The sequence below is a fragment of the Lycorma delicatula genome, chromosome 1, assembly GCF_047948215.1.
Source record: "Lycorma delicatula isolate Av1 chromosome 1, ASM4794821v1, whole genome shotgun sequence".
Classification (NCBI taxonomy): Eukaryota; Metazoa; Arthropoda; class Insecta; order Hemiptera; family Fulgoridae; genus Lycorma; species Lycorma delicatula.
Window position 1 is genome coordinate 57,812,868 of NC_134455.1, and position 13,703 is coordinate 57,826,570.

At 29.3% G+C, this 13,703-nt stretch overlaps 1 protein-coding gene across 5 annotated transcripts in view; it reads left to right on the forward strand.

Annotated features, from left to right (window-relative positions):
- DCTN1-p150 (dynactin subunit 1) overlaps positions 1-13,703 on the forward strand; it is a 190,824-nt gene that overhangs the window by 106,534 nt on the left and 70,587 nt on the right. For all 5 annotated transcript variants that reach the window (XM_075355121.1, XM_075355120.1, XM_075355122.1 and 2 more), the window contains 2 exons: positions 958-1,117; positions 3,965-4,171. In XM_075355121.1, coding sequence (XP_075211236.1) covers positions 958-1,117; positions 3,965-4,171 — 367 coding nt within the window. The remainder of the gene's footprint in view (positions 1-957; positions 1,118-3,964; positions 4,172-13,703) is intronic.

The window sequence follows — 13,703 nt, forward strand, 5'->3', positions numbered from 1 at the left end:
ACTCAAAAGTGTTGAAATATTTACATCTTGTCAATAAACCTACATTTGTTGACACTCAACAAATGTAGGCACTCGGGTTTTACTCGCCAACAAAAAATAAATCCTATATATTTCTCACTAATAATTATATAAAAATAATAAATAATATTTTTAAAAGTATCATAAAAGGAAAATTCAGTTAAAAATGCATAAGTAGACGAAAATATGTACTTATATAGATTTGCTTGCCACGGCATGAAATGCATGAGGTCGTTTAAGCAAAGATCACATATACAGATTGGCGCGTACAAGAAATGTTCTTAGATATAATGATGTAATGAAAAGAGGTACCATACCAGCCTTTGATAAGAAAGCATCCTACAGCTATTTTACAATATATTTATTTGAAAAAAATAAAAATTAGGACATGTAGATAAATGTCAGTAGTGGGAATAAGTGAGTTAAGGTTGTTTGCTCTTTGCTGTTTACAAGGTGAAAATAATTTTTATTTTCAGTTTTGGTGAAACTTTTGTTGTTCCTTATTCATTACTTGGCCAGACAACATCTACATTAAACATCTGTATTATTTATAGCCATAAACAAATAATAAGTAAAAATAAAAATAAAATCTTATTAACTAAGATCTGTGTTGCACTTACACAAAAATTAATTTTGTAGTGCCAATTCACCTTTTTAAAAATCGTAAGCAGTTATTGACTTTTTTTGTGATACTTATAAATTACTTATTGATTTGTAAATTTATTTTAACAGACTAATTGACTGAATTATTATTGATTTCTTATAAAAATAAGGAAGAGTCTTATAAAACAAAAAATCTAAGTAAGAGTAAAGTATTGCAAAATGTGATAGTAAGAGCAAAGTATTGCACTGTAATTAAATCAGCTATTGCAATTATGTTTGTTTAATTATGTTGAATTTGAAACATATGTAGAAATTAAAAAAAATATGTCTTTTTAGAATGAGAGATTTATCTGCTCATGAAAAACATGAAACCCAGAAGCTTCAGCGAGATCTAGAAGCAAAACGCAATGAAATTGTTGAGTTAACAAAGGGAAATGAAAAGCTTCAAGCTAGAGTTGGAGAAATGGAAAGCCAAGTCGCTGATCTTCATGAACAGGTGTGATTAATTTTGATTAAATTAATATCTTTCTGAATTAATATATTTTTAATTAATATATTTTATATTAATATTATTTTTTTTTTCACAAATTTGTTATCATCTTGTTTATTTTATTAGTGAAATAATTAAAATAATGTTTACTCTTTGAAAACCAATCTTTTTGTTTGTTTCATTAAATATTCGCCCATACTTAACATATTTATGTTATAGGTTGCTAAATGTGAACAAATCTTTAAAAAATTTTTAAGGTTTGTTAAAATTTCAAAACTTTGGTTACAGTTAATATTTTTCACAATCTTTTAGCAGACTTGAGAAAAAGAGGTTATGTATTCGACCCATTATCTTTTTTATGTTTGTTCATGCATAACTTCTTTCCTACTAATCTGATTGAAATAAATATGGTTGTAATTGTTGCAGCTGCTTTCCATGGTGATACCATGATATTGAAAAAAACGTTTTAGTTAAAAAATTGGTCTGAAAATTGAAAAAAGATTTTTGCCTTCTGTCTTTTGTTTATTCACGTATAACTTTTTTCCTATTAATCTGATTCAAATAAATCTTGTTGCAGTCGATGCAGCTGGGTACCATGATGTTGAAGAATTTTTTAGACACAGAAAATCAGTCTGAAAATTAACAAAAAAATTTTTTCGCCACCTGGCGAAACATTTACTTACTGGTGAAGGTACACAACCACCTTCAACTTTCATTTTTGTATCTATTGCTTCATCATCAAATTTTATTAACACAGCTTTTGGTAACACACCCCTTTCCAGTTGGTCCTTTCATAGGGCAGGCTATTTGAATTTCTTTACAGTTCCCATAGCGTCGTTAACTAAACCATCTGAAATTGATATGTTGTGCCTTAACATAACTTGTGAACCCTCTGCCAATTGTATATTATGCAATAGGCCACCACAGTTGACATTACTGGAATAACATTCCGGAGGAGTTTTCTCATATGTTGCAGTTCTCGTGATTCAATTATAGTGTTAATAATATAAACGCTATTTGTTTTTCATATTATATCAGACATACTAGGATAATATTCATCAATAAATTTATTAGTTGGGAATACTCTTACAGAAATTTCCATCTTCAAATTCATCTGTTAAAGGTACCCTCCTTTTGCAAAGCAGCTCCAATTGGGCAGTTGTAACTTTGCCAAAACACAAGTCATTTAATATATCAATGAACTTTATGTCATTTTCTTTGTCTCATGTTTATTGTTAGCTCACAAAACGAAAACTGATGCCACAAATTTATTTCTCTTCACACCAAGGAGGTTGAACAAAAGACCATTGGCCTTTGACTGGAAGCAGCTGCATTATATCACCAAAAAGGATCATATTAAATCCACCTAATAACTTATCATTATTAATCAGACACGGAAAATTATGAAATAATTATTTAAAAAAAAAAGAAGGAACTGGCATCAAAATGTGTTAAAATAAGAAGTAATTTCGTCCAAATATTTAATTCCTTTGACACGTATTTGAATTGGTGTCTGCTTCTACAAAATTCCTAGATATAATACAAATTTGTTCTGTAATGCAATACATATGCACTACATAAAAACCAGTACCAATATTACATCAATGGAATTCATATTTATTTTTTGACTGCTTTTCTGTTTGTGAGTGCACATTTTTATATAAGCCATCAATCCAGAAAACGTTATGTATACAATAAATCCAGAATTTTCTTTATATAATTTTGTGGTTCATTCAAGTACCACATAAGTATGATCATGTATTTTTGTGCCGATTCAGAAAAGTGTCTAAGGTATTAAGTATTTGGACAAAATTATCTTTTAGTTTTTAGCACATTTTGACGTCAGTTCCACTGTTAAAAAAAAATTAAAACTATTAAGAATTGTATTATGTTAGCTACTGTATTTATTTTAGTATTAGCTGGTATTTGCACTATTGCTGTCAGATTATTTTTTGTTTAAAGGTTTTGTGCTGCTGGAAATATTTTCTTCTGAATGAGTGCTATGTGGGCCAATTTCATTTCTTTAGAATAAATAAAAATATTGCATAGGAAAGTAAACATGACTTCTTTCAAGACTAATTTCTTAATGTTATATTGAAATTAATTTTTTAGCTAAGAATTAAATTTAATCATATTAAATATATTTTTCTAACATTAGAAATATGCAATTAATATAATATATATATTATATTAATCCGATCAACCTAAGTACAGAATAATAAAATAAAGTAAAATAGGATGACACCTACTTTATTCCATAATTCAAGCAAGAGCGCTTTTGTGAGTCGCTTGCATCATCAGTTAGTCTATATAATTCTTCAAATCACTCGTACCAAATTATATATTAAAATTGAAATTAAAAATGCTACTATACATAAGATTCGACATTTTTAAAAGATCCTCTATCAAATTAAAATCAAAATTTTTTTAAAAATTTAAATTAAAATTTAAAAAAAATTGCATTTATATATGAAGTCATTTAATAAAGTTAAATGAAAAAGTTAAAATTAAAATCAATAATAAAAACAAAGTAGAAATCCATGTGGACTAGCTAGCCAAAGTTATGTGACTGTACCAAACTGTATGCAGTAGGTAGCTTAGATCAATAAATATTTTCTTAAAAACTGTATTATTTATTTAACTTACAGTAAAACTTTTTAAATATATTTTGCTTTCATTTTTCTATAAACCATTGTTGGAGAATTTGATGAGTTAGAAAAATAAAAACAAGGAATTTTATTGTTTTATGTGTAGCAACTTGATGTAATGTGCATCATTTGATGTGTTACAATGTTGGAAATGTACTATTAGTGGTTAAAATTATAATCAATATACTTGAAAATTGATTGGCAGGTGGATGCTGCTTTAGGTGCAGAAGAAATGGTTGTACAACTGGGTCAGCAAAAATTGGTTCTAGAGGATCGTGTTAAGGAGCTTGAGGAATGCATCATGGATTTAGAAGCAATACAAGAACTCAATGATCAGTTGCAAGAGGATAGTCGTGAACTTGAAAATGATTTGAGAGAAGAAGTGGATTTAGCTAATGCTGCAACCCGAGAGGTATGAGTTATTTATGGAAAATTACACTTAACTTTTAGTTTGGTATTTTCTGATAATTAGGGTCGTATTAACATTTCAAAAATTAATTTTGGTTACAGGCTGATTCACTAATATAAAGTTGCAGTGTCTATTATTTCTAGATAAAATTACATCCATTCTTGAAAATTAAAGATTAATATTTATGTATGGCTCCCAATCTCCCTCCCCCGTTTTAGCACTTGTTTATTGGAGGAATTACATCAATAAGTTGTTCGTTGCTCCAACTTGGTGCAGTGTATTCAACAAGGCTATCAAAAATTAGTTTACTAAAAAAAAAAAAAAATAAATAATATACCAGTACTTTAATGCCTCCTTGTATAGTAGTGTGTTTGAAAATCAGGCCAAAGTTGGTGATATATATATATATATATATATATATATATATATATATCGCAATATATATAAATATTTGTGCCAAATTTCAACATTTTTTATTTTTGAGATTAAGGAAAAAACTATTTAGAAATTATGTTTAATATCCTCCATCCCTAAATCAGATTGACTAAATCTTTGGATTTTATATAGGCAGCTTAATAATAATTATCTTAATGCATTTAACGTAATAAATTTTATTTAATACAGATAACTTAATGTATTTTAAGTAGATAACTTCTTTATACTAGATCTCAATTTTTTACAATCACTATTCAAAGATTAAAATTGGTGAAAACTACTACTCCCATTTTTCATTTTGTTCAAATATTATGCCATCGTGTCCCATTTATAGAAATTTTTTAAGTCATTTTCAAAAAAAATTTTGTTGAACCTGTCTGGAGATATTAATACAGGTCAACACATATACATCTTCTGCATATTTCTTTATTTTCTTTTTTGTGTTTTTTGGATTAAGGGGGGGGTCTTGAAATATCATCATTTGCATGACACTGATAACAAAAATTATGGCCGATCATGTACTTTAGTTGTTTTACTGTTGCAGCCATAATAGACCTGTAGCAGGGAAGGTCATGATAAATAAATTTCTATAAATTGTTCAAATTTGTACAAATTTAATTCTGCTCTTAGATACAAGTATGAAAAAATATTGTAAGAATATTTCTGTAGTTTTAGTAGAAATGCCCTTTTTCTGTTGCAGTAGACATAATAATAATATTATTAAAACTAAGAAAAAATTGTGATTGATAGGTCTTTTAAAAAAATTAATAAATTAGAACCTTAATATGATCTCTATAAAATCGTGGGCATACTTCTGATTAGAAACATGAAAATCATGAAACGTCACAAAAAATTAATAAACACAGCCTTAAAATTAATAGATGCATCAGAACTTCCACCATAAATAATGTATCCTGACATCTTAGACATTTTATAAACAAATAAAAAAAAAATCAGTTGTATGTAGAATAAAAACAGTGAAATGTTACTTGTTGGTACAACATAGTGGAGAGTGCAGAGTGATGCTAGGTGTCCAAACACCTTACCTTAAAATAATGTGAAAAAGTACTATAGTAACTGGACACTACATAGCATTATGCAGAATGATAGAAGTCGAGTAAAATGGTTGTATAAAGTTTTCTAGTAAGTAAATCAGAGAGTATAAGAAAATTATAATTAAATTGAATTATTATTTAAATTAAATTAAATTATTTAATTTCTGATTATAAAACTAATAACATTAGTTTTATAATGAGAATTATAAGAATATTGTATTAGAATATATAATACAGTTAAAGGGAATTGTTTAAAACAAATTTATGTAAGGTTCATTCAATAATTAAAGAGAGAAATGCTTAAAAAAATTATATATTCAGTAATCATGAAAAACTAGCCCTGCTTTTCAACATAATCCCCAATTACACTTAGACACTTGTCCAATCTTTCTGTAAGCTTTCTTATCCCACTAGTAAAAAATTGTTCTTAATGTGTGAGCCATTCTTGTACCTGCTTCATACATGCCTTCAAATGCGGTGGCATGTAAAACTCTTTGAAAGGACAAAACAAAACAAAAATTTGATCGTGTAAAATCAAAACTGTAAGAAGGGGGATGTGGTAATTCCTCTCGCTCCACTTTTGAATATCTTCCTGTGTATTTTGAGCAGAATGGGAGCAGGTACTTGGAGAAGAATTTTGCCGTTTGATTGAGGACTGGGACATTTCCTCCTAACTTTGGGTTTCACTTTATTTTCTAATGCATTCAATAGTATTCATTGATTGTACGTTCTTCCAGATAGTCACATTAAATTGTGTAAGCTTCTGGTCTATTATCTATTACCAAATTGTAAAATTTTTAAAAACATAAAATTTAGTAACATACCAAAAATTTAAATTTATAATTTTATAAAAATGAAATTTTTTATAAAACAAAAAATGTACTTACTATAGTTGGGATTTGCGAAATAATGTACTAGGACTATGCTGCATATGTTGTTCTCACAAATTAAAAAAAAAATTACAAAACCTCAAAAAAAAATATTACTAACAGCGATGAATGATACATACTACTTATAAAATAAAGAAAATGTTAATGAACACATTTGACTCAAAAGTCCCATAACTTGTCTACTTAGGTTCATTCGTAGAACCGCTATTGCATAACTACTTGTACACATCAAAAATTAACAAAATATCTTACTAATACATATGATAATAAAGAATTGGCCAATCCAATTTAAGTTTTAATTATAATTTTAGACATAGTTTTGCCGTTTTAACATGTTACAATTTTAATAATAATATTTTTAAAGTTATTTTCTTTAAAAAATTAATCGACGAGTAAGAAATCTTCTAGTAGATCCAAGAATATTTCTTATGGAGGGGCCTTTTATTTAAATTTCTCATACCTGTGTTCTTTATAATTCTCATACCTGTGTTCTTTATAATTCATGGTTTGTAAAATTTCATGATCAGTTTTTTTTATATATACTCACTACACACAACTTGCCAAGACAAAATCACGCATATAACTGATGCTTTCTGATGGTGTCACAGGTCTAACCCCACCACTGTTTCTCCAAATTTTCCAAGTCTGTGTGAGTATGTGTAACTCTCAAAAGAGAGTCACAAACGTAACTCTCTTTGTATAGAAAACATTAGTTCATTTTTCCAGCATGATGTCATGTTTCTTAAAATTCTATTGTAACAAAATAACAAATGAATCATGCTGCTATTAATTTAACTTTTACATTTTAACAAATATATCATCCATCGACATATAAAAAATCCATATAACAAATTAGTTTCATATAAAATAAAATACAAATGAATTCACAAATTTACATAACCTAATTTAATTTAATTTTAAATTTAGGTCAGAATTTATAATGGTTACAATTGAGTGTACCATTAAGCATCTCTTTAATGACTGTCACATAGGTTTTGATTCTTTCTTGGTGGGTGAACTTTGATGTTTCCATTCTGTACTCTTAACATTTGATTCCATCTAAAATGATGAATCACATTTATCACAAGCTATTATATAATGTAAAAAACCATACCTTCTGCTAAAAGCTGTCAATTAAGTTTTGCACAAATCTGAATTCAGTTGTCTTTGTGATATTGAGTTGACAGAACATACCTCGAACATGTTTATAGGTATTCAGCGTAGCATAGATATTGACAGTGCTGATACTTGCTTTACAAATTTTAGCAATTTCCTGAATATTTATGCATCTGCATAAATATTCTCACAAATAAGATCGTTAAAGTGATTTTGCAAAGTGTCTGTCAAAACTTCCACAAAGCACCGTAGCAGCCTTTCTTCCATTATGGTAACACTTGTTCTGCGTGATTTAAACTATTTGATTCACTTAAAAAATTTATACAGTTAATATACCTTTTTCCTTACTGTTTTAACATGTGAGTGAATTTCAGCTGATTTTACACCTTCAGGAATTATATGTTTTATAATAACGTGTGCTGTTTTTATATGGTACACATTCCAAGTAAATCCATATTTTGAAGTAAACCAAAGAGGTTATAAAAATGTAAATTCTTTTCAAACAAGTGATATTTTCTACACCAGGAATGGCAACTAGTATGTTAGACAGTTTCAATTTATTCATTATGATTTATTTATTTTTATTATGTTTTTATTTAAATATTTGATTATATTAATCTTTAATAAATAAAATAATATTCTTGAGTAAGATTTTCGTTAAGTTCAGTCACTTTGGAGATGTAGCTTTGATTTAATATCTCTTCACGATTGCAATATAATTCTATATCACATCTTATCTGGCTATTTTATATCACATAAACTCAGAAAATACATCATTATTTGTTATTTTATTGATTTAGATTTATTCCGTATTGAAATGTTATCTTATTTTTATCACAATTATTTATTTATTTAACAAACGTGACTTAATAATAAGGTATCAACTTTCACTGAAGATCTTTCTTTCTTTCTTTTCTTTCTTTCTTCAATAATAATTTCTTCAAAGAAAGATAATTCTTTTTCTAACGAAGAAGAAAGAATTTTATTACTCTTAGTTTAATTGAAATGACAGATTAAATAATAACAATTAATGTTATTATGGTATGTCGTATACTTATTAAAACTTCTTAGCAGATGCTCTTTTTTATAGGCAACTTCAGGTATATCTTAAAGTCCAACAGCAATCAGCTAGTATATTAAGACTCCCCATTTGCCATTGTAATGGTTTTCCAATACTAAAATATCTTGTGGAAATGTTCACCATATTTAATACTTATTGCCCCATGGCTTGGTGAGAAGAAATTCAGATATGAGTGCAGGAAACATACTTTAAGTGACATGTTACATCCCATAGCTCTGTAAGAATTTATCAATTTATGTATAATATCTTGGTAATTTTGTGCTTTATGGACACCCAGATAATTTCCACAAGTGTCTAAACACTTCAAATTGTGAGTTCTTCATTAGTCAACGCAGAATTAAACATTTTTTCTCAGACCAGTTCCCTTATTTATGAGCCAACAAAAATTCCTTCTTTAATTTTTGCTTCACTTTTGGGAATTTCTGCCTTATGCACAAGAATCCTCGACTGTCTTTCTTCATAGCCTTTAAAACATTTTTTTATTAATCCCAGTTAATGTGAAGGAGCAGTAAAAATATTTCTTCTGACTAGAGGATCATGAATATTTTTTTCACCAGTAGTTAAGTTGTGTTTATTCCTCTTTTATTATATAATGCTAATCTTTAGCTCAGCCGTCTCATTCGCAAATAAAACATTATTTTGTATGCCCTAACTGCATGCCTGACAAACAAGCTATTACTTGTAAATCTCCACACATGTTCCAAGTATGCTTTTTGTAATTTACTTTTTCAATAACAGTGTTCATAACATCATACATTTCTTTCATAATTATAACATAACAGATTGGTATGAAGGATATTTATTGCTATTGTGAAGCAGATCTGCTTTGAAGCTATAATTGTAAGAATCAATAAAAAAGTGCCACTCTTCAGGTTCTGAAATCATCCTGATTACAACATAAGCTCACCAGTATTTACACTAAAGTAATTTTCTTCAGCAAATTATTGATAAAAATCTTTCTGTTGACTTTGATAGTCTGAGATTTGTATTTTTTAAAAATAAATTCCACCCTTGCAATCTTGAGACTAAAATTTCAACAATTTTTTCTTTACAAGTTCTCTTACAAAGTCATTTAACTTGCCTTGTGTGTAAGATGTGGCTCACTGGAATATAATGGAAAAGCTGAATATTTTATTATCTTATAAAGTGTGTTCGGAAAGTCACTGTTCAATATGCTTCAGAATTATGTGGTGAATTCTGTTCTCTGCGTTAGGTTGGTTGCCCTATGGATTCATTGGATGTTGTTCAATAATAAACCAAGATGTCAGTTGTCAAGTTGTGATTGAACATGCTTTGTTTTGTTTTGTTTATTGGAATCAATAGTTGCAAGAAATGTAATGGTTCTTTCAGTAGAGAAACAAATTTTTCATGTTGAATCCATTTTTCATAAAGGTGACAGGTATACTGACTGAGTAGTGAAGCACAAGTTTTCTGAAAAGTTTCCAAATACTCCTGTTTCTCACTGCAATGTAATTCAAACTTTTATCAAAAAATTTCAGGCAACAGGCTCTGTTGAATATGCTGATTCAACCTAACGAAGTGGAAGACCATCTAAATTAAACAGAATCTGCTTGATATTTTGGATGTTATGGCTGAAAATTCATCGAAGTCATTGTGTAAGTTAGCACATCACCAAGTTATTGGACTTGTTGCTGCACATAATCTGTAAGAAAAAATGAATTTTTTCTCCTATAAAATAATGTGTGTTCAAGAACTGAAACCTATAGATTATGCCAAAAGACTAAGTTATTGTCAATGGTTTAAATATGCTGTTGGCAAAAATTCTGGAGGTATCCCCGAGACATTATGTTTTTTTACAGATAATGCGTGCGTCGTTTCATCTGGGAGAGTATATTAATTCACAAAATACATGACTCTGCTCGACAACTAACCCTCGTGAATTATACAAACAATGTTTACAAGAAGCAAAAATTGGAATCTGGGTCAGTGTGAGTAGAATGGGCATTGTGGGTCCAATCATTTTTGAAAATACAGTTATTAGTGATTGTTATTGTGCCTTTAACAAATTTCATTAGTATGTTAACAGAAGTGGAAATCAATACGGCTGGTTCCAACAAGTTGGTGCCACAGTACACACAGCTAAGAGAAAGCCATTTTTTACAAAATGACTGGCGAAGGAATCATTTCGAGGGGTTTGTAGCCTACATGATCATCTGATCTGACTCCCCCAGATTATTTTCTATGGTGTGGCAGTGAAACAAGCAATATGTCGCAACAGACCATGCACAATTGACAAACTAAAAATACAATAATGGCATACATACTTGATATTTCAGAACATTAGCTGGTTAAAGTGTTTGAAAACAGATGGAAACATGTGCAATGTTGTGTTGATATTGGAGGAGGTCATTTTCAACACCTTTTATAAACTATTTCAGCTATTGTAAATCTGTTTTTATAAAATAATGAAATAAAATTAAAAGTAATAATTAAGAAAGTTTTGTCATTACATCTCCAGAATTCCAATGCACAGCAACTTTCCGAACACTTGGTATATTGTCTGCTTCTTCATTACTGTTTTCGTGAAATCAGTTTTCAGGAACCTAGGGAACTCGAATGGATTCATTATGAGGTATAGGTCTGTGTGCAGATGGTAATGAAGGGTACAGTGTGTTTAGACTTAGAAATTCCAGAAATATTAATTAAACAGAATTAACAGTTGGTTAAGTGATCTTTTGGTTCATGCCAAACCAAAGAGACACTGAATGGCAAGGCCTTTTGTTTGCCTTTTAACCATCCTGTTACGTTGACTGCACAGGTACGACATATTATGTGGAGAGCCCAAATCTTATCCTAACTATTATTGACTTTTTAATCAAAGTACAATTTATAATTTTTTTTAAATTAAAGGTGTAATGTTTTTCTTATACGATTCTAGAGTAAACTTGCTGCACATGTAACAAAACTATCTGAATCATTTACACACCTGCAACACATTATGAGACTTCACTGTTATTACACTTAATAGTTATCATGTTGAAGAAATTATACAGGATGATCATAAAATGTTTAGCGCATTTTAGGTGTTAATAAAAAAAATAACAAAGAAATGCACTTGCATGCATGTTTTATTGTTGAACAGGGCATTTCAAAAAGTTTTGATTACAATACTTATTCAAACAAGTTCCATCTGAGCACCTTTTTTGTGGCCCATAAAATGTTTAAATCAAATTCAATTTCACGCCACTTATTTTGAAGAATATCTGGAGTTATTTCATTAATTAAACCTTCGATTCTTCCTTTTAGTTCATTGATTTTTACAATCTTTGTGGCATATACCCTGTCTTTGACAAACCCCAAAGAAAGAAATTGAGTGACATAATGTCGGGATTGAGGTGGCCAAGGAATCGGTCCATTATGGCCGGTCTAACAATGAGGAAATTATTCTTGTAGGTAGTCCCTAACATGTAAACCTCAGTGTGGTGGTGCGCCATCTGGTTGGAAGTAAATGTTGGATTGACGATGTTCAATCTGTGGTACTGCATACTTCGTAACATGTCTGGATAACTAGCGCTAGTAACTGTTGGCTCAGCGAAGAAGAATGGTCCAATCATTTCATAAAAATTCAATGCATACCCAACATTAATTTTTGAGCTATCATTTTGTGTTTGTCAAACGGAATGAGGGTTCTTGCTATCCCAAACCCTACAAATATGATGTGGTTAATACGACCAGAAACACGGTAACTTTGGCAGAAAAGATTATGTTTCCTAAAAATGCATTATCTTTGTTCACTTTATCAAGAATGTTTACGACAAAATTGTAACGGGGTGGTTTATCATCTTCAGTTGTGTGCACCAACTGGATTTTTTATGCATGAAGTTTTAGGTGTTTGTGTAAAACCTTAACAATTGTCAATTGCTATATTTTCAGTTCTAAACTCACATGATGAGTCAATTTACTAGGGCTTTCCTAAAACTTTTCTCTTACTTGATCCTCAACTTCCATATAGATGGGAGGTATGCCAGCCCTTTTTTTGTGTATTACATTTCCTGTATCCTTAAACTACTGGTACCAATGTTTAATTTAGGAGGATCATGGCTATAACTTTAATCAAAACATCTACGAACAGTCATATGGACTTCGTAGAATGGATCTGTTTGTGAACAGATTTGTTTTCATGAAACCATAGAACACATAATGCTTTCTCTGCATGGTAGCTGTTACTCAATTGACAATCTCCCCTGTCATTAGATTGCGCTAGTGTGTTCATTCAAGGGCATTGGTAATTCTAATACCTACATTAATGTTTGAAAAATTGAATTTACGCTACATTACTTTGTTCATCTTTTATTAACCCTTGAAATGTGCTGAATAATTTTTGTTCACCCTGTACTACTAAAAGCAATAGGTTAACAAAGCCGAAAGCTTGTTGTTTTGAATTGTACAGTCTTGATGAATCTTGTTCATGTATGCTTTAATAGAGAGGTATAATGTCATGTAATATGATGTTTGTGTTAAGACTTGCACAAATATTAAGTTATTGTTTCATGGTTAACAACTGATTAATATAGTTAAAAATATATACTGAGCACTAAATATGAAGTAATTGTATAAAATAAAAAATGTACATAATCATGCATCATATATCTACTACAATTTTTCAAAATTTAAATTTGGAATTTTTCAAAAACTAGGGTAATGAAAAAGTTCTGACTTAAGATTTGTTTTCAGCATTAAAACAACAGATTGGTTGTGTCATGTGTTAAGAAACAAAAATGTATTTTATCAGTGTTGTCATTAATGTTATCTGATACTTTAAATTGTTATTGGAAATATGTTTATTTCCACTTCAATTATTATATTTATATTATTCAGAATTGTATAACATTATATACTCTGTACATACTCCACTTTGCGTAATAATCTTTAAGAACAGTCGTCTCCATATCTGTCATCCATAAATGGGAATGTATGTTTCTTCACTTGTTCTTTGA